This window comes from Petaurus breviceps, unplaced genomic scaffold (assembly GCF_028583685.1).
Source record: "Petaurus breviceps papuanus isolate PSGF00001 unplaced genomic scaffold, PetGlider_PUasm1.0 91133, whole genome shotgun sequence".
In the NCBI taxonomy this organism is placed as follows: domain Eukaryota; kingdom Metazoa; phylum Chordata; class Mammalia; order Diprotodontia; family Petauridae; genus Petaurus; species Petaurus breviceps.
Window position 1 is genome coordinate 76,373,693 of NW_027187419.1, and position 22,792 is coordinate 76,396,484.

At 35.8% G+C, this 22,792-nt stretch overlaps 1 protein-coding gene across 10 annotated transcripts in view; it reads right to left on the reverse strand.

The window, feature by feature from the left end:
• PRPF40A (pre-mRNA processing factor 40 homolog A) overlaps positions 1-22,674 on the reverse strand; it is a 58,401-nt gene extending 35,727 nt beyond the window's left edge. For 2 of the 10 annotated variants that reach the window (XM_069079926.1, XM_069079925.1), the window contains exons 1-4: positions 22,211-22,669; positions 20,696-20,827; positions 3,182-3,262; positions 1,379-1,409 (exon numbers count right to left, since the gene is read on the reverse strand). In XM_069079926.1, the coding sequence (XP_068936027.1) occupies positions 1,379-1,409; positions 3,182-3,262; positions 20,696-20,827; positions 22,211-22,612 (646 nt within the window). In that variant the 5' untranslated portion in view covers positions 22,613-22,669. Of the gene's footprint in view, positions 1-1,378; positions 1,410-3,181; positions 3,263-20,695; positions 20,828-22,210 lie in introns of all 10 variants that reach the window. The other 8 variants (XM_069079929.1, XM_069079927.1, XM_069079930.1 and 5 more) reach the window with 7 other exon arrangements.
• Positions 22,675-22,792: the final 118 nt, after the last annotated feature.

A 22,792-nucleotide genomic window follows, 5' to 3' on the forward strand; every position in this document is an offset into this window, starting at 1 on the left:
TAAACTTAGTCCCAGCTCTGCAATTTACAAGCTGTGTGACCATGGTCAAGTCAACCACCTTAAACCTCAGCTTCCTGAACTATACATAAAAAGGAGGCAATACTACTATCCTCACAGTGTCAATGGGGAGGAAATTGTTTTTATTTTTAACTGTAAGTTATTATATTATTAGAGGCCTCTCACCCATGTGTCTAATGTTTCAGAATTACCAATTGTGTGCAAATAAGTTTACCTTCTATAGATTATAGCAGGTTAAAAGCTAAAAAGGGCAGGGAGATTGCCCTGCTACTTAACTGTAGATACAATGACAAGAAGGAACACAAGTACAAAAGCATGGCAGTTGAACACTGCCATTTGTTATTGTTTGTCCTTTGTTCTCAAAGAGGACCATGACATCAGGGAAGTGATGCCATGACTTGCCAAGTGAACTGAAATTTAAGTGAGAGAGGGCTGTGCAAAGTCACCAACATCACTCTCTCCTCTGAAGCCATCTAGGTCCAATGGCAATATACAGATCAGGATGACTGGAGATGGCCCCAGATGCCATGGGAGACTTTGGTCTCTTTTAAAAGTATTTTTATAAAAGGAGGAGGTTGAAACTGTTGAATAAAATGAAGTTTGGGAGTTTCAATTACCAATGCCATCCTGGTTTCTCATTTCCACAGAAGATCAAGAATGTCCAGAAGTCACCCTACTTCCACACTCCATTCACTACCATGTGGCAGAAATACTACTCACGCAGTACAATATGCATTGATGCCCACATCCTGCACTTTAGTTCATTACATTTTTCTCTCCCACCTTCTCAACCTTAGCCACTTCAATTCCCTCCCTGGGCTTCAATGAAATAAAAAGAAATTAACATTTTATAAAAATGATGAATTTGTACAAAGATGTCCTTAGCTACAGATATATGCCTTTATCTCAAAATCCTCGCAAAAGTCAATCTTAGAAAACATTTAGCAGAATAAACACTTTATCCTTTAGATGAAATGTTACTGCTAATTTTTGGTCCACAGACTCTGTGGACCAAATCCATTCTAATGACAATAAATATAACCCATTTAATATAGCATTTTGACTTCTGACAAAATAATTTAAAATTTACCAATGAAAGGATTCTCACTAATTTTTTTTCCAAGTCACAAAACAGAATACATACATGTATAAACATTTAACACTAAAAATGGCCTATTTACTTAATATAGTGTCTTATATTAATAGTCACTGCAAAAAAATTTGTGACAAGTGATACAATTTTCCTTCATTTACTAAAAATATTGAAGGAACCTACTCCTTTAAAAAAAATCATTTATAAGATTGGGCCAAGAATCTCATAAATTATATTCTTTCCCATTAATAAACCGATATTACATACCTACTGCTACATCCATATTGTTTACTCCTGGCTGTAAGAATAAAAAATAAAACTGATAAAGCATTGTATTTTATTTGCAGTTTATGAATTCCTAACAAGAACACTAGATTGGCTCTGATTGCATATAGGCTTCCAAGGTAATCTCTATAAAAATGCCACCAAATCAAACACTTCAAAAACTACAACTCTTTGACGCCCACATACATAGTATAAATACAAACATTTGAATTCAAAAATTACTGGGTTTTTTTTCAGGGTAAATATTTTACTTACCTAGGCCTAAAAGGTGTTTTTTTTTTTTTTACAGTAGGATGACTTGGGGGAGATATCTAGGCATTTTTCAAAAGTTCTATATTTTATAAAAACTATTAATTACATTTTGAAATAAATATCTATCCCAAGTTATACCTGTTAACAAACAGCCAATGCTGTAGAGGACAAGAAGGCCAACTAATTTGACCCTAGTGTGGTGCAATGTAATGATGTCAAAATTTGGGCTAGCAGGATACAGATTAAAATGTAATTGGGAGATATTTAATAAAATAAATAAAAACGCAATACAACATGTTTGTGATTTTCTAAGTCAACATGCTACTTTCAGAAAGCACAGGTTCCAGAATCAATCCTGAATGACATTATTGCCTGTGTAACCTTAAGTAAATTATGTAAGCCCTTCAAGCTTCAATATTCTCTTATGCTGGACTAGTTGACCTCTGAGGTCCCTTCCAGTTGTAGATGGAAAATAGTGAGATGGAACAGTGGATGGAATGTTGGGCATGGGAGTCAAGAAGACCTGAGTTGAAATCTAGCTTCAAATACCATTGTATCACTTAACCTACTTGCCTATTTCCTCATTTGTAAAATGGTGATAAAATTAATAGTACCTACTCCCAAGGTTGCATGAGGATGAGATATTTGTAAAGTGCTTAGGACAGTGCCTGGCACATAGCAGGTGCTTAATAAATGTTTATTTCTTTCCTTCCTAAGACTTCCTATCTCATGGTGATAACTAAATATACAGCTGAAAATTTAAAATTTATCACAGTTTCTGAGAAAAGACAATGTATTTTTCTACTTAGGTAAACTCATTTAACACTTCTGAGCTTTAATTTCCTCTTCTATAAAACAGAACATTTGCATTATCCAAACTCAAAAGATGATTATTAGGACATCACTTTTTATACTGTTGTGATATGCATGATTATCATTCACCACTTTTTCCTGTTTTCATGAACTGTAATCCTATATCCCCAGTCAACTTGTTTTAAAATCCTTTACAAAGAGGAAGACATGGTTTTCCCAACTAATTTATAGAAAAGGAGTTCAAACATGGCAATCTGCTTGACAACTCACATTTTTGGATATCAAGTTATGTCCCCTTTATCATACTGGCAATTTACAAAAGAATTAATTTCTGTTATTAATGAAAAACAAATCTTAATGCCTCAATGCAATAACCATGTATTCTACCTAACTATAGAGATGCCATTCTTGAACAAAATTGTGTCAGGAGGGAACCTAAGTAAGTTATTTCACTACAGTGATATGAATTAAATGGTAAAGTACTCTTTATAAGAAAAAGCACAAGAAATACAATTTAGTCTCGATAGAAGAGGAAACTTTAATAGCTACTAAAGATAAATTCACTGTAATCCTCATACCACAGAAATTCAGACAAACTTTTTCCAAAGGTTAATAGGATGCTCTAAAATTATCATACCCAACAATATGCACTCCAAAATACTTTTTCTAGAACAAACTTCCTTTTAAAATACCAAATCAAATAAACTTTCAAAAGATTACCGGTAAAGCAGGCTGTATGCTAGCCTGAGACATATGAGTCATCATCATCCCAGGCATGACTGAAGACATCATTCCAGGCATCTAGAATAAAAGTAATGAGGTATTATTACACTGTACAAAAGTACTAAAATTTGAATGCATCTATTATAAAGCTAATAAAATATAAAGCTTAACAAAAACAATCTAGGGCTGGGCTTAAATATTTATTAAAAAGATGAACTCCTTTGCAAACTATTTTCCTATTTCTACCATATGTACAGGTCATGTATAAATGAAATATTTACATTTAAGAAAAAAATTTATCAAAAACTTTTTATATGTTGCTTTTGATCCCCTAAACCCAGTGTTTCTGACTTAATGTTTTATTTTTATTGATCAGGAAAATTTTACTGTTTTATTTCTTTTCCCTCCCCCAACATTTTAAGAACCACCCCCCAAAAAGGTTTCTCTCATTAAACTTTAATACAACCCCGACACTTTCCCCACTCTAAAAGGGTTTTGAACAGTGGACTGGTTCTTCTTTTCATGGCAATGAAAGCCCCAAAAGAGAAACTTGATAAAAGGAAAACCTTAAATATAAATACCAGTTTTAAACCACTCACAAATCACCAACCTCTTACTTCCTACAGTCTCCACCCAGCCCTCCAAGAAACCTGTTAGTTAATTAGTTTTTTGTTCTAAGGGTCAAAGAAACACTTCAGGAAGAAATGTTAGTTTAAATTTGCAACTAATTCCAGTATAATTATTGGTGAGTACTCTAGTAAATAAGAGCAAAAAGTGTAAAGATTAACAAAGGCCGTCAAGGGTAGCAGGAGACAATGTCCCAGATAAACTAGCAAAATTATGACATCCTTCCCCATATTGCAAATATGAAAATATGGGGGGAGGAAGAGAAAAGATAATTCAATTAAATATAGTAGTAAGTAAAAACAAATTATACTTTTCTAAAGCAACTCACTTAAAGAGTTTCAAGTAAACAGAAAAAAGAAATGAAATGGTAAATCTTAGTGATAGGGTAATAGGCTAATATACAAGGAAGATGAAAGCCCCCGTGACTGAGAAAAGCTCAGTAATCAGGATAAACTCTACAAACTGAATTCCAATCCCTGTTCATGTCAGTTTATTTTATCTGAAAGGAAAAGATAAAATAAATGATTCATTTTATGAAATGATGGGATGAATAACAGAAGAGAAGGTATTCTACAGAGCATAAATTTCTGTTGAAAATGACATAAAGTAGTAATGCTTATTTTGAAAAATTTCTTTCATTCACTGAAAAAATAAGCCCAGCAGTCTTTAATCAAGAGGAAGGTTAAATGAGTATTTTTTTCCAAAACAACAACTGTCTATTTAGTAGATCTGAATACATTTGGAAGCATAGGCAACTCTTAAATTATCCAGGCTAAAATTATCCTATTTTAGTAGGAAATATATCTGCAAACAGAATGTTAGGTAGTACAACTATGTGAATAACCTCTCCCCACTTAATAAAAACCAAATCCCTCAAACCAAACAAGTTTAACTTTTAAAGACTTTGCTTGTCCTTCCCAAGGTGGGGGGGGGGGGGAGGAAGGATTAGAACTAATTTCATACTTAAGGTGTACTTAGGCTAAAAAAGCACAAAGCTGAAATTCCCTAAACGAATAGCAATTGAACATTTTGGAGGTAAAAAATTCAGAAACATACTAGGTAGTAGGTAAAAACCAACCTAGGTCTAAAAATAACTTTAGATAAATAAGAGTTGATGACATACCAGAAAACTTCAGAAGTTCTAAAGCAAAATTTTAGATAGGAGTTTACACCTTTCAAGAAGACATATCACAGAAACTTTGAGGAAGCACATGTTAAAACTCCTCAAAGTAGTGTAACACATCCCAAATTGTGGGTGCATTCAGGCAATATTCAATATGATCAATATGAATATAATCTTAACCAGGTAGTCTGTCAGAATAAGGAATAAACACAGGTTAAATCCCATTACACAAAAATAATACGAGGCCTAAGTATAACAAGGAAAAAAAAACGTTCAAGTCAATAAGCCATCCTTTGTAACCAATATTGAATACAACAGTATTTCATATAGTAGAGAAATATGTATTATCCCTCAATTTGATGAAATGGGATTTAACCTGTAATAATTCTTCCAAATTTCTTAACTGCTCACCTTTTTTTTTTTTTTTTGGGGGGGGGGGGTTCATCATATGCATGTAAGATTAAAATTACCTGCCTGCTACTAAATGAGCAACTTTCATGCTAAGTAAATAGAAAACAACATCAATTTCACTTTTCACTGCCTAATTATTTCTTAGGTGCAAAATGTTGGTTTAAAACTTCTACAGGATTACAATTTTTAAAAATTAATCCGAAAGACTTAAATTACGTCAACCAACTTAACATTTTCAACTTAAGCATAGTATTATTAATATTAATTATAAAATAGGGCCTGCATCATAATTTTCCATTTAAGAATCACTGTTACTATCTAAACCAATAGTGTCAAACTCAAAGAGAAAAATTAATTTCTTATAGGCTACATGACTGAGAAAACCACAAATTAACATTATCTCTATTTTACTTTAATTTTATTTGATAAACATCTCCCAATTACATCTGGTTTGGGAAGTACTTGGAAATTTCTGACACTTCTGTTCTAAGCAACAAACATTTTTAACCTAAAAGATTTCCTTAAGTCTACAAAATACCCTAGAAAAAGACAATTATTCAACTCAAGAAATATCTAAGCTGGGGAAATGTCCAAAAAAAAAAAAAACACCCCACCAAAACAAGCCCCGTTAAAAAAAAAATTTCCCTATTTGTTAACAGAATAAATTTCACGAGGATTATATTTCTCAAAAAAGTAGAAATGGGCAATTAATAAGCTTAAGACTAATAAAATTTTAACATGTAAAGCTTGTGAAATTGACTGAACTTTATATAGCAAAAAAATTTTAAATTGTACCATCAGTTTGTATGACCCTCAAAAACAAACACTATTGTACTATTACTTATATTCTTGGCAAAAATTCCTGCAAGGATAACTTATGTCTCTGTATTGGTCATCTTTAAAACAAAATAATGACTTAACATCTCAAAATCTAGTTATTTTACTATAATTTATAAGAAAATCCATAATAAAACACAAAAGCTACCTACTATCATTAATAAACTGTTATGTATTCACATGTAATGATGATAGCAAATAGCTCCTTTGCTCTATTACAGATTTCCTGATGAATTTCATAAAATTAATTTATTTAGATGTTGACTTTTGGATCAATATTGATCAAAATCTAAATATTTTTTTTAAATGTGAACCAAGAGAATACAACACAATGTTAGAAAACACTTGTCATAGCCATTTTTAAAATTCAACAAAATTTTCTGCCAGATGCCTTGCTCTTAATGCTAAATTTTTCAAATATATATTGAAAAAAATACAGATCTCTACATTCTCTATGACTTAAAAGGAGAGAAATGAGAGTCAATTTGATGATGGAAGCTCCCAGAATTTAGTTAGCCTGGTTCTTAAAATACAGACATAAAAGGTAGACACAGGACACAGGACACACATCTAAAATCTTTTTGGTTTTGTAGGGCCTGGCAGAGGTTATGGTCCCTTGGCAGACAAATCGGAAAACTAGATTCACTGCCACAACACAATGAGGAATTAAGAGTAGCAGGTCTACTAGAAAACATCAACAAGTATTTGTCCCTATAGATAATGGGAAAAGAAATAATGAAGGAGAAGCTTCTCTTAGGTGTTTCTTACGAAAGGTTTTGTAAAAAGAGGCTTTAGTACAGCAGAAAATAATTAAAATAAAATTTAAAGAACTTAGGTTAATCATAGCAGTGACAGTGTTGAAATGATCGTCGTTTCACAATTCCTACACTACTTTATAATTAGTCTAATAATTTATCTTTGAAATCTTCACAACCTAAACTTGTCTAATCCTAGAGAAACAGCAGCACTTCATCTTTGCTAAAAGATATAATTATCTTTAAGTTTAAAAGTATTTTTTGCAATCAACATTCAACCTAGACTTGACAGCCTACAAATCTGTTTCATAAATCTTTACTTTTTCCCCTTTTGAATAAAACCCAATTAACTAGAAAAGCACACAACTACACAAGGATAATACAAACCAGTAGGTAACATGATTCCATTTATAGTATTAAGACATTTAAAATGCAAAAATTTATTCTTCTTGAAACACAAATGGGCTCAGCTGAAGAGGAAAAGAGATGAGTAATTCTTAACTTACATATATATTATGTAGAGAAAACTAGTTAATCTTCGGGCTTCTCAGATTCTCTTTCCCCCCCAAAACAGATAAAACTGAAGTCTAGTGACAAGAAATAGATTAAGATGATAGCACCCCATATTCTGAACGTAGGTTTTATTTCCTCAACTTTCCCACCTCCAATCTGCCTTAATGAGTGTGGCTAATAATCAGTGTTCTTTTTTCAGAACAGACCCAGATTTTTATACCCATGTTAGGAAAACAGCTTGTATTTGGGGAAAAAAAAAAACAAAACAACACAAAAAATTACTTACTTAACTGGATCTGTGACCGATGTGAGGATTCCCTCCAAAAGTGTAGATCACAACCCTCCACATGTTCTCATTCTGTAGGACTTGTCCATATCCTCCTGCAAATCAGCTATAGAAGTTCCACCCAAATATGCTGGGAAGGCTTCCTCTAGAAACTCCTGACTTTGCATTGATATCAATGGAGCACACATATTTGGTTATACTTTGCTCTTATTACATATGAATGAATGAATGGCCCACCTGTTCCAATTGTACATCTCTCCAATGACATCCTTTATACCATTTCTCCTGAGCAATTCCTTCATTGGATATTGGTCTTGTAGCCTACTTAACCCACCATTCACCTCTCCATAGCCTTTGAGTGACCCTTCAACTTAAAATTCTTCAGGAACAATACTATTCCACAAGTCACAGGCATGTAAGCATCACTAGATGATGATTATTGTTTAAAAGATGGCCCTTTGTTTCTAGAATCTTTGAAGTCATTAAAAACAATATACAACATTCCAGAGGCAATCCAGCTTGCTCTCTTTCTTCTGCGCAATTGTAGGCCCAGCTTATTGTTCATTTGTAGCACTGTCCAAGATGAATACTTACTTGATGGAAGAAGTCTATGGGTTGTCCATTCAACAACATATAAAATTCTGGACATGTAGTATTCTTCAGTAAGTTCAATTATACTACCACTTATCAAGGGTCAACAATCCTTTTCCCTGTGTAGTTAGTTATACCAAACTCAAGCAATAGTGGATCTCATTTATGAGGCTCTGTAATGTTCTTTAGTTTGATGTCGTCAGCATGCCATCTGTAAAAAGGAACATCTTGGAGGACCTCACTGTATGTAGAGAATCTCTCTTTCATTTGGATTCTGCCATGACAGTGGCAAGCAAACACCCCTGGTGTGTACGTCTCCTTGTTTTAATGTTTGGCTTAATATTAATCAGTCACTGTTACCTCAAACAAAGGTACCTCAATTATTGTTACTTCTCTCAAGAAATCTTGTATAACATGGAAAACACCTTGTTAGAGAGCCTTGAGAGCATTTTTTTCTACTGAATAAATGCTTTTCTATAGATCAAGAGAACTATAGTTTTAAGAATGAAGAAAATTCTAGGAAAAATGATATAGACATACCAATGCCATTTTGTAATAACGTCATTAATACATAATAAACAAATCCCATAGTATATTATGAAACCAAATTGTAATAATAAGTATTCAGCTGATATTCCAAGATGCAAATCGGATGGAGAGTAAATAAGAGATAACTCCTGAAATGTGACATCTGTCTGCTACATAATCGTAAGTCACTTAAACTCTTTGAGCCTCAGTTTTCTCACCTGTAAAATGCAAATAATACCTATAGTACATACTTGAAAAGGCTGTTGTAAGGCTTAAATGACAATGGCAAGAGAGATGGCTCTGATTATCAGGAAGGCATAGGTTTAAGTTCCTTCTCTAAAATATACGACTCTCTGCAAGTCACAATCTCTTAGTTCACCAGGCAACACTCTTAAGACCACAAGTTGCACAGCAACTGCCAGATTTGCATTAGGAGAAAGGAGTCCTCATAAGGAACCCCACTGTGATGATGAAATCATCCAAACTACCCTCTCCTATTAAAAACCAAACCAAACAAAATCAAAACCAACGAAAAAAATTTGTAGTTTTACAAAGGCAATAGCTTCCCTCTCTGTTCAATTTTCACTGTCCAATTGCAAGGCACGGCCAAAGTATACATGCACTACTAAGAGACTACCTCTATGGACTGCCCATTCAACCATATAGCATATTCTGAATCATACACATTTTTCATTCTTATCTTTTCCTGTAGGAATATGGATTTCATGTCTCAGCAGTGGTCTAGGGTTTGATACAAATAGTTCAATGTCAACCAAAAATAGGAGCACCAGCAGGACCTCACCATTGTTCTAGGTAGCCTTTTACCTTTATTTGTAAGTCTTATTTTGACAGTGGTGACCCACTTCCAAGGGCAGTAACTATTAAGTTATCATTGTTATTATTCATCAACCACTAAAACTTCTTAAGTAAATCCCAGATAAAGAGATTCCTTTCAGAACACTTTTGTCCTTTGCACTTGCATAGTAAGTGTACTTTAAGAAAGTAACTCCTAACCTCATAAATTCGAATGTCAAAAGTTGAACAAGATAACTAACTGTAGGTTGTAGCAGCAAGGTTATTCCCAGGATGCTTATTAGTATCCAAGCAAAATGGACTCCCCATCCAGAGAAAACCAATTCTGAATGGCACTATTATCCTTAGGCTAATTAAGAGAAGCAGCATTTCTCAATAAAGGCCACTGAAGGTTTTGAATATGTGCTAAGTAGTTTCAATGACCAATTATTTCTAGGTGAAAAAGACTGTCCATTAGCTAAGCACTGGCACCTTGGCCAGTTAGCACTCTTAAATTTTCAACCACCCAAAGACTGGGGGGAAGAGAGGTAGGTGGGTGTTATGAGTAGGGTTTGGTGGTGATGTCAGTGAATTCTTCAAATCAATCAAGCTTCAAACTGAATTGCTGCTGATAATTTGTCATTTGACCCTATAGAATACTGATGCTTAGATATAAGTATGAAAGAAAAGTAACAGAGAATTCAGGAGTGCACCCAATATCTGAAAGTACCAGACCTAGAAATTTTAGTGGAATATATGAAGTTTTGTTTTTATCTTTTAGTGACACAGAGGTAAGTACCATGTAATTTGTAGGGTATGTTACTAAATACTGGATAATGGGCGAAAGATCCAGATCAATTATCCAACCTTTGAAATTCATCTCAAAACCTAGACAATCATCTATTTTATAGGAATCCCTATTCCATTTGAATAGCACCAGAAATTCTCCATGACCTTCAGCAAGCATGTCTCTTCCTTTTTAATGCTTTGCTTAAAATTAGTATTTTGTAGAATATGAAACAAAATCTTTTAAGGAACTTCTATGATTTTGACATACATATGAGACTGTGTGGGAGAGGTCTTTAAGGCAGCATTATGAAATTCATTTTTATAGTACTGTAGAATGTTGCTTGTAAAAGACTACCTTTTCCCTTCTATTACTTTTCTCAAGGATACTTATCAACTGTGTAGACCACAGGATTATAGATTTCGAGATGGGAAGGACCTTGCAGGCTATCTAGAGTCTGACACCCTCATTTTAAAGATGAGGAAATTGAGGCACCAAGTAGTGAAGTGACTTGCTCGGGATCACATAGCAAGTAAATGTGGATGGCAGGACTTGAACTCAGGTTAGGTCTAGAACACTCGTTTTTAGATTATGCTTAGAAAAGTTCTGTAGAGATGGGAATATAGGCACACAGGTTAAGTCACTGATATTTTCTCTGTTGCTTTCTTTTGGTGACATCATTTCCCCAAGGTTTGTTATACTTCATTCTTTCAGATATGTTAAGAACTGATCCCCCAATGTCCTCAAAATTGTTGCATGTCTACTATGAACCTCTTTTTATGCTTGGAATGATCCAAATGTTCTTCCTACTATTTTTCTTTTGTGCCATTTCTCCTTCCTCATTTGGCACACTGGGGGCTAAGATGTTAAGAGTACAAAGTAGTATTCAACTGCTATTGATGATTAAGTTTGCCCTAAAAAATGTTGCTAATCTTCCTTTTGTCATCTCTCTTGTCCACTTTGCAGTTTGATGCTTAAATGTCCTTGGGTTGATTTTGTTAAGTTGAAATTCTTGCCAAGTTTTCTTTAAATTTTATAAAAAATTTCCTTCAATGCTCTGTTCTTTGTATGAAGCAATATTCATCACAATTTTCCACCACTCTCTTCCATAGGATGTCTAAACTGGTGTTGTCCTTGGCTAAATAATAATGTCCATTTACAAGGAAGCCAAGTTTTGTCAGATGAGGCATTTTCCAGGTCCTTATGATGTCCATCATGGGAACTGATTTAAATTAGTTACGCTACCTTAGAAAAATGTTGACAGTTGGTGTAGATGTTTCCTGTTACCCTTTATTTGTGATATCAACAAGTTTAAATAGGTTAGGTTGGGGTTGTCTCAAATCTATATACCATATCTCATTTCTATTTTTCTTGTAATGTGATTTTCATTTTTGATCTTTGATCTAAACTTGGATTCAGAAATAATTCCTTCCATGGTGATAGATCATTTCCTATCTGTTCAAATAATCAGTTTACAGAGGCAATCCAATGTAGTGAGATTGGCTTCTAAGCCAGAAGACCTGGGTTCAAGTCCTGCTTGATGTACTGGCTTTGTGAATCTTAGAAAAATCATTTTAACTTCTCAGTGCTCTAGGCAACTAAGTCTCTAAGTTGCAAAGAAGATGCTAATAACATACTTTGACATTGGTAGTTTCCTTACCTTGGAATTCTCTATTCTAGCAAACGGGTCCAGTTTCTATCCCTCTACTCAATCTAAGTTTTTATGATGTTGCTTGGTACTTGTTATCAAATACCTCCTAAACTCTTCTCAAAAGAAAGTTTCTGTGTCTAAGTTTTTAATGGCCTCTCACTTTTCTCAACACATGCTTACCAACATTTTTTGCTTTCCTCTGCTCTATCTTTGCATTAGCATTACTGATAAAGTATATGTTGATTTAATTTGAGAAATGCTATCAAGTTCTTTGTCGAATTTTACTACTTCCTCATCCTCTATAGGATATCTTGGTACACTAGATGCAATAACATTCACAGTGGTCCTTTTGAAACTGCTTCTTATAAATATTGCAATACAAGATTAACCAAAAGTCCCATGAAATGTTATTTCTTACTGCCTTTGTATTCAAGGTAAAAACAAAAAACTCTTCAAACTCTTTTATTTGCCACCTTTACAAGAGAATCTGAAAGCTTTCCTTTAGATGCAACTTCTCTTTGTCTTCCACTTTCATTTATAGTGAAAATGTTAAGATTTATGTGATTTAGTTTCTCTATGACTATGCCTACTTGCTGGTCTTCTTGAGTTTTTCTTATTTACTGGGCTCTGTGATGATAAAGTGGCTACTTATTAAAGTGGCTGATTCTTAGAAAGCAGTCTGCCTCTACAACCCATCAGAGCTTATACTTGGCACAATCTTTCAGCAGTCAAGGTCAGTTCCATTCCAAAATAAGGTTTAGGGAAGAACAGGACAGGAGCTGGAAGTATGATTGCATTGACAAAGGAATTTCCAGATAAGGAAACTCTTTATCTATGGCACATTCTCTGTAACTCAGTCAGAGTGTTACCTAGCACATTGAGAAATTAAGTCACCTGCTCAGGGTCACACAGCTCTTATGTGTCAGAGGTACACTTTCAGTAAACATATTTGTGGTTAGCTCTTTCCAATGTGTCATGCTATTTCTCTGAAAAGCAGGACCAATAGTATCTATATAAAGCACTTTAATAAACAAAATACACTAACATGAACACACTAGTATTTATTTTTTAAAAAAATGGTATCTTGCCACTATGATACAGTTACAACATAAAAATTAGACTATCATGATGTTTCTGAAGCCGAAGGGTCATGAACTGAGGTTAAGTTGAAGAAATTTAAGATAAAATTTTGAGAGCATAACCTCAAACTCCTACCTAACCTAATCAGGGAAACCTAGATATAGAGCTATCGCAGTCTTCTTCGCCTAGTCGGCAGTAACAATACCTCATCCTGTCCTCTTTCACTGTCTCATACTTTTCCTACTTATTCCTATTAGATAACTCCCCCCTAGAAGAAATAAGGGAAACTTGTAAGGCTACAAAGAATCACAGCATGCATCACATCTGTCATGAAAATGTAATTACTAGACAACGAGACTTGACTACTCATCACTCACCAAGAGTACTTCTAAAAGAAGGTTATGTCAAGAATTTCCATCAAGGAGCTAAATCACACAAAAGAATTTTCTGGGAAAAAAAAAAGTAGCTACCAAAAGCTACTAGGGAAGATGGAAATCTAACAAAGACCAATTTAGAAAGCATCCTTCTGATGCTGAATTTTGGCAGTGGTAGTGAGATTTATGAATACTGGAAAGAGAAATGTGAGTGAGGATAAAATGACATCAAATACATTAGTAATATTTAAGCGTAGAATGCCTTTCTTTCTTAAAAAGTAGCAAAGTAGAGGGACAAAGATTTCTAGATGTGATCCCATGAGATAAAAAAATTAGAAAATCAAAAGCAAAGTTTTCACATTTAATTGCAGTATTACTATGCAGCATTCTAACAGAATGTTATAAACTACTAAATCAGAAGTCCAGAAGGAACCTGAGAGGTCATGTACTACTTCTTCCACCAAACACTATTTTATAAACAATCCTGCAGAGAATGTTTAACGTTTTCTTTTTTTTTTTAATGTATTCTTAAAACCCTCTAATAAGTAGATGAAATTAAATACCATCTGTTAGGAAGTCACTTTATCAAGCCATATCCTTCCTACTGGAGATAGGGTCAGTATTACCTTCAAGAAGATGATCACTGTCCTCTGTACTATACCTCTGTTTACAAAAACAAAGACTGAAATTCATGAAAAGGCAATAACTTTCAGGAAAGCAACAAATTTCTCTAGTAGTTCAATTCAAGCATAAATCAAATGTGCAAACTCACTTGATGTTTATTCCCATAAACTAAATGAAAGCTATGTAATACAAACAGAAACAAGAAGTGTAGGATGTAACACTTGTTGAATTTTAGTATGAGACCAGCAACAAATGCTAAAATAAAGAGGATACAAAATATATATTAAAATAAAATTATATATACGTATATATATATAAAGACTAAGATAAAGAAAAATTTTGTTCTGATTCCACTGAGTTTGTTTTTGTCCTTATCAATGTGACTAGGTACCGTACTTGAATTTGACACACAATTCTACCTATACACAACTGTCAAAAATCAGCAGGACCAAGTCCACAAACTTTAAACCCATTACTGCAAAAGTCTTTGTGTTTTATTGACCACAATACATTTTGCCCACAAAGAATAAACAGATCCAAGAATGGAAAGATGCTTTGTTTAGAAATGAGTCCTACTATAGACACAAGGATAGAGTAGTTCCAAACAGGATTCATTAGCATCAGAAAGAAAGAAGTATCTTAGGTGCCACCTCAGTAATCAATACATTTAAAGACATAGTGAAGTCTGAAAGGGGAAATGGGAAAAGAGAGGGATTAAAAGGTGTAATAACAGCTTCTGGTTTAAGGGAAGAGTTTTTAACATATTCACAATTTTATCTGTCAATTTGACAAAGTATAAAAGATCACTTGGATGTGAAAATCAGTGGATCAGTCTCAGGTGTGAAAAGTGTCTACAAAATCTTAACATCTATGAATTCTTCATGATTGACAAGTTTCAGAAGTTACAGGTTGTAGCATTAATGATAGTCCCTCCCACCATCCACAATGATTAATAGTTGTCTATTTCGTTTTCGATATTAACATTTTTATCTGCCAGTCCTCTTGGCCTGTCTTCATTTCTGCTCTGCTCTACTTACCAAATCCACTCTGTCTCCCTGCCTGGATATTCTCTTTTCCAGTGAAGTACACATACAAACTTTTATAATAATATACCTGTACAGTTATGTATACATATCTTCAATTGTTTCTATATTCATATTTTTCACATCCTTCCCATTCCTATTGCCACAACCCTGCCTCTACCCTCCCTTTCTGAATGTGTAACACAGGGCTGCAAGAGCAATTTTCTCTTTTTTTTCTTCTTGTTTTGGAGGGGGGAAAGCAAGGCAATAGGGATTAAATGACTTTCCCAAGGTTACACAGCTAGTTAAGTGACAGCTGTCTGAGTCCAGATTTGAATCAGGTCCTCCCGACTCCAGGGCCAGTGCTCTATTCACTGCGCCACCTAGCTGCCCCAATGATATTCTTAAAAGCAGCTTTGATGATGGCAGTTTCCAGTTCAAACACCACCTCCCACTCTGACCCCCCCAAAAAGTCTAAACCCTTAGCTTAGAAATTTATGAACTTTCAAGTTCTGGCCCCCACCTTTTCCAGACCATCTCTTCTACTCTTCTAAATGAACCTTGTATAAGGCAAAAAATTCCAGGCAAAAGACAATTGGATTCTGGTTTTATTATGCACCCAAATGAGGAAAATGAAAATGAATGTATCTTTTGACTTGTAATAAAAATGTGTGTGACAGTAACAGAATTTATTGTATTTGGGGAGTAGTTAATAATGAAGATTAGTTTAAGATAAAGACAATTCTTTTCTGATCCTGATGAATTTTTGCTGGCATCCTTTGTTCCCATGGATGTGTCTAATAGATATTGTTGTGCCATTAAGGCTGTGAACATCCACATTTAATCTAAATTATTTACACTCATATTAGGACAACCAATTTGCTAAATGATGAGTATATTATCAACACAAACTATTCTCCAGTTAAATACTTTGGATACACAGGCTGAATAACTAATATCACTCTTTACTACCAGGTAGTGCCCAGGTTCAATGACATTTGATTTTGTGGATACCTGAATATTAAAACTAATGTGAACAGAAGAATTAATAGCCTTTCTCCAAATAATTTCTCCCAAGTAGTTTAAATCATCTTATGAACCTAAGATGCTAGGACATCTGAATTAAGCTGCATATGTCCTAGCTAAGAGTAACCACCTACACTTACTATATCTTCTTTGTAGGAAAATGTTTAACATTCATTTATTTTAAAACATTTTAACATCTACCATATTCAAAACACTGAGAGGAAGAAGGGTAATGAAAATTTAAGTCATGGGATCACAGAATTAAAGATGAAGAGATCTGAGACCACCTAGCCTAATATCCCCTCATTTCACAGATGAAGAAACTAAGGTACCATGATTTGTCCAAGGTAACACACTAAATAGCAAAGCTGGATTTCAAATTCATTGTTGACTCAAAAATCTAGTGTTCTTTCTAATTCACTAAGCTGTCTACCTTCCAAGACCTCAATCAAATTATAGAGATAAAATAAAATGCATGCAGATAAATTACATAACAAGAAATTACATTCAAGTCAAAATAGTGGCATAAATATAGGACAGTCATGGAAGGCCTCTTAGAGGAGATAAAACTTGAACTGTATGTTTTAAAAAGGCAGAGGCACTCCAGTTGTCTGTTGGGAGAGCAGGGAGGAAAAGAGAAAGGAGAGTATTCTGTAAACTAAGGGTCATAGTCTGGAGGAGACCAAAGTCAGGTTTGAGCTAGGGGTTTGGGTTGGGCAGCAATCTTTAAAGGATAAGACTAGATAGAGAAGTTGAGGTCAGAATGTTAAAAATCTTAAATGAGAAGCTTAAAAGTCTGGTTTTTATCACAGAAGAACATGGGAACTACTGGAGGGAGACAGTAGTTACACAATGAAAGGAGCACTTTAAAGGTTAATCTAACATCAGATTGCAAGCAGAAACTAATCTAAGGTGGAATGAAACTGTTCAGCCTACAGGCATGGAGTTCATTTAGGAGGCTATTTTAATAGTCCAGTAAAGCTTTACTGAGTATCTAAAGACTAGAGTTTCAAGATAGGACTGTAGCTTCCCTTCTTGGTATAAAACTGAAGAGTAGGAATAGGAAACTGGTGCATACTTGTGAAATGCAAATACACTTTCATTTGCAAAAGGTTATGATCACAGACAAAATCTACTATTAATAAAACCCCAACTACTTTATTCTTCCTTACCCTTCCATACCAAGTCATAAAATTTCTTTTATAAATTACTTTCTGAAACCGTATTTTAGAATCAAAATCTTAAGAGCCAGAAAATACCAAATACTCTGAACCCATTTTACAAATTAAAGAGAGCAAGGGAAGAGAGGTTAAATGACTTGCTGAAGGTCACACAGCTTCCTAAAGTATAAGTGAAAAAGGTGTGAGTGAGGAAGGCAGAAACTACATAAAACAGGAACTTTAAAAATGCCTGATTTGTAAACATTATTCCTGGGCAAAAGAGCAAGACAAATACATTCTAAAGACAAAGAATTATTAACAAAAAGACAAAGAATTATTAACAAAGGGCATGGAGCAAGATAGTCTAGGCAATTCAATCACATTAAAGTCCGTGAAGCTTTATTCCAATATAATTTGAACAGGCACAGAACAGGGTCTTTAGCTATCGCTTCTCAAATTTAGTACATTTTAAACTCAGTAGTCCTCAGAACACTCTGTGAATATCACATTGTTCACAAAACTTGGGTGCTTTATGAATTCCCTGCAGGCTCTAAAACTGATTCTGTGAATTCTGAAACACAATTTACTGTAACAAACAACCATACAGCTATGTTAGTTGGTAGTAGGAAAGAACCAATGAGTGGACCTGAGAAATGACAACAGCAAACAGGGAAGAGCCAAAAACAAACTAGCTTGGTGTATTTCAATTTGTTATCTGGGAGCAGATAAGATAATAAGAGTCTATTTAATTTTGTTTATGAATATTAAAAAGGGCAAGGACTGATGTTTTAAACTGTAACATATGAACCCAAGTCCACTCCCCTCTTTTTTTGACACGAATTAGAGATTAAGTTGCAGTGAAAATCTATTTTCTCTCAACCAATTTTAAGGAAATATTTTGCAAATAAGAAAAAAGTTAAAGAAGTTTACTTCATAAATCACATTTGCTGCATTTGCTGTCTGAGTGTCAAGAACTCCACAACTTACACAGAATATAAGGCTGATATCAACTTTAGCTTTTCATATACCCTACATCAGCCCTAAAATGGAATATGAAAACTAGCCATCACATAGCTAGGCTCCTCAAATTCTGAGTCTCAAAGACAAAACTTTATTAAGCAAACTTCAGAATTGGTTAAACTACATGGTAGAAAAAACTCTATCAACTTTGGCACTCTGATGCATATACAGGCCCTCTGCTTTGGCTTCTTTGTACTTCCAGCCATTTCACTGCTCATGAATACCTCTATCAGAGGATGGGCAAGTGAAATGAAAGAAGATGACAAGTGAAACAATTCTTCTATTTGTTAGTAGTTCTTTGGCGGTTTAGCAGCATATGGTTTTAAATGGGGTTTTTGAATCAACCATGGATTTTAATTATCCATGCTGTCTCTGTCTCCTGTTACCATTGATAACCAAGAATTGGCTGTGCCAAGATCCAGGGCTCCATTTATAAATTCTAAAGACATCAATACATAGGAGCATCTGTAAGTATCTAGGGCAAGCAGTGGAATGAAATTCTCTCTTGAGGATAAGAGTTGAAGATTCCTGAGACAGCCACTTGTTATATTTACAGGAGTCAGGGAGATGGACTCCTCAAAATTTGAGCAATCAAGTGAGATGTGTAACACACATGACATGGTGGCTTTTGGAAGAGAATGTGGTGAAAAAACCACAAAGTACAACTGCCCAATGTCTGTATGGATGTGTAATTAACTGGGAAATAAACGCCAAAAGAAAGTGGTCACTTTAGCACCTAAACCAGAAAAGCCTTAAGGTAGGTAAACTGTGACCAGCTGACAGCAGACTAAGACAAACCAAAACAATTATAAAAAGGTAAAGTCTTTGCATTTAATTAGAAAATGACTAACTGGTGTCTTGGTTTTGAAAAATAGTGCCATGGCACCATAGCAAGGGTAAAAGCAGGTCAATCCCTTGCATAACTTACCTTGATTGGCCCCATGGAAACAGAAGGCCCCAGAAAAGAGAGAAGCATCTGGCAGTAGCAAATTGTTTTATTTTATCTTTCTGTGGAAAGAAACTAATTTTAAATAAGAACCAGAGCATTTAAAGAATAAATATTTTTTTTAAAGCTCAATATCTAGTTAGAGCAGCTCTATCAAGAAACCAAGAGCTCCTTGCTGCTTGGGAGACTGTAAGGAACAGAAGAAGGATCACAGAATTGTTTTTCCACCACCAAGAGAGTTTTGAAACTTGTGTTGTTCCTAGATCAGAAGGCCAATGGCTCAGTTATTTAAAGAGATGCTATAGGCAAAGAGCCAGTCTCTTGGGCCAGACACCTCTGAATAAAGAGTTTTAAACTACTCACTGGTTTTACTATAGAAAAACTACACAGAAGCTAAGTATTTGTGATAAACCTTTCTATTCTTAATTAAAAGAAAAAAAGGACTCCTTTTCCTTCCTGCTGTACAATTTCACTATAAACTCAATGATCTTTTAACAATTATCAAACTAAACAAAACTAATTAGAGAAAGATCATATTCAGTACCCCTTGATTGCCTCCATGTGGCATAACAGTCTAGATTTCTGATGATTTATCAAGACTCTTATGGAGAGAAACCAACTACTTATATTTCATATAGCATCTAACAGACTTAAAGCATAAATATCAGTCACGATAACTGAATTTTGTTACTCTCTCTGATTAGAACACTGCAGGGTCACTGAATTAGCACTAATAAAGCTTTTTTATACAAATCACTCCTATTCACAACTTATACTAGAGAGAGAAGGGACAGTTCATCAGTAGGAGTGAAGAAAATCAACAAACACTTTCTTAATTCAAAATAAAATGTCCTACAGAAAATTAGGAATTGTAGTACAGGAAAATGCAAGAAGACTGTTTTGGTATCAAAAAATGTATAACACTCAAATTCTAAGGCAAACACCTAAACAAAGCTGCTGATGTAGGTTGTCCTATTCTTATATACATTTACCTCAAAAGACATTGTGAAATGAATAGTAAGTTTCTAGATTTGCAGCTAGGGCATAAGACCAAATTGACTCACTTGAGAAGATCAAATCAGTCAACTAAAAACATAACCTTTAAGCTACCAAAAAACTGTTATTCAAGTGTATTTTTTCAAAGTGGAAATGATGAGCATTTTTATGTGGACGACAGCCTCAGTACAGTGAAAACTCTGGTTACGGACATAATTTGACATTTCATTTGACTTGAAACCTTTGAATACGGCTTTTGGGGAAATATCAGTTCTTGACTTTTTTACTAACATTTATCCATGTTTTAAATTATTTATCACAGTGATACTACAAAGCAAATATAATTTTAAAAACTGTCTTACTTGTCCCATTGGAGGACCTCCCATAGGGGGCATCATTTGCTGCATCATTCCATGAGGTACAGGTTGCATATTTCCTCTCTGACCCATAGGGTGCATTCCCATGGGTGGATAATGCATGCCAGGGTGTCCCATCTGAAAAATAAGTGTTAGTAAAGAAAACATCAATTAACAATAAAGTCTTCCCACCCCCCAAAGCACCAAGAATGCTATCACTGAAGTGCGGTGGGAAGATATTTGGCAAGACTGAGGAACTTTTACAGAGATTTGCCCATTTATAAAATATAGACTTTATAAAGGAGGGAAGATTGGAGGAAAAAAAATTGCCTGTTTATGGATAATCAAAAATGACGAAAAATAATTAGTACCTCAGTAAGTAATCGTGCTAAAATATAGTTTGCCAAGGAAATGAATAACCCATTTAAAGATCAATTCTGGGAAAGAAAAGACCTGATTATTCTGCCTATGTACCAAGGCCAGCTTTTTATTTTTTTTTTTATTTTTTAAGCAATCAGGGTTAAGTAACTTGCTCAAGGTTACAAGGCCAGTTATTTCTGGGTGTGGTGCTGAGTGTCTGAGCCCGGGATTCGATCTCCAGGTCGTCCCAACACTGGAGCCGGTGCTCTTACTCGCTGAGCCACCTGGCCGCCCCTAAGCAATTGGGGTTAAGTAACTTGCTCAAGGTTACACGGCCAGGTGTTTCTGGGTGGGTGCTAAGTGTCCGAGCCCGGGATTCGATCTCCAGGTCTTCTCAACACTGGAGCTGGTGCTCTTACTCGCTGTGCTACCTGGCCGCCCCCCAAGGCCAGCTTTTAAACTTTAGGCTAAATTATTTTGTCTTACAAATAAAGGTTATTTTAAAAGGTTTAATGAATACTACAATGGCTACCTGTGGATGTTTCTCTAGTGTCAAACCTATCATTTCCCCGAAAAATTCTTACTAAGGTAGATCAAAATAGTCTGTCTCTCTCTAAAAGGCTACATTTATCACTTCCAGCTCTAAAACTCAGTAACTACTGTTGGTTGGTCATTCGGCAAGCTATGTACAGAAAGTCCAATAGAAAAAAATGCCTGCTTTAATAAATTCATAAAACCAAAATAATTTATTTAGGCCACAAAGGTGCCCAATGCCTCAAATCACGTAAAGTAATTATACGCTTAGCAACTCTACCCAGCCTTATTCACTCTTTCCTTTCTTTCATCTCAAGTCATATTCCTTCCTTCTCTACCCTGGCCAAATTAGGCCTGCACCCCAAAGCTGACTTTTGCTGCCACCACCCAGTCACCAGTTCTGCCCAGGGTTCCCTCCTTCATCTTCGCCACAGTAATACCCACCTCTCCAAGACCCACATCCTTTTCTTTGTGCTATTCCGCCCTCCATTTCCCTCCCTCAGAGCCAGATCCCGCCACCTCAGGCCTTCTCCTCCGTCCACCTTTTTTTTTCTTCCCCACAGAGAGAAGGCTTCCTGTTTCTTTTTTTCATTGTGCCGCTTTTCCCCCGCCCCACCGCTCCCTTACCGAGGGCCGTCTCCTCAGGTAGCCGTCCGCAGAGGCCCATGGGCTGGAGCAGAGGCTTGAGCTGGACAGTCTCCGCTCCCCGTTCCCGGGACCCCGCGGTGGAGGGCGGTTCTCCATTTCACTCACCATGAGGCCTCCACGCTCGACTCCCGTCCCCGGCCTCATCGTTGGGCTGAGGCTGCTCCGGCGGCGGCCGCTGCCGCTACACATTCCAACAAGGAGCGATCTGAGTGGCTGGCGCCCGCTGGGGCCAAAGGGTAAAGGCTGCCCGGAGCTGCGGGGCGGGATCAGCGGGGCCAATAAGCTGACTGGCTTCCCCGCCGTCCAATCAGAGCGCGCAGCTTGCACGCAGCTCTGCGGCGATTCGCCCCCGGCCTCGGCCTCGCTCGGCGTCGCCTGCATGGAGGGGGGGAGGGGGACGGAGGAAGTTTCTGCGCCGAGTCCCCCGCCGGGAAAACTCCACCAACTTCCCCCGGGGAAGAGAAGAGTACGTAGGCCCCAGCCTGCCGGGCCTAACAGCCACCTCACCCCGTAGGGGGAGGGGCAGTGGGGGGGCTGCCGCCTTTACCCCCCACCCGAGTT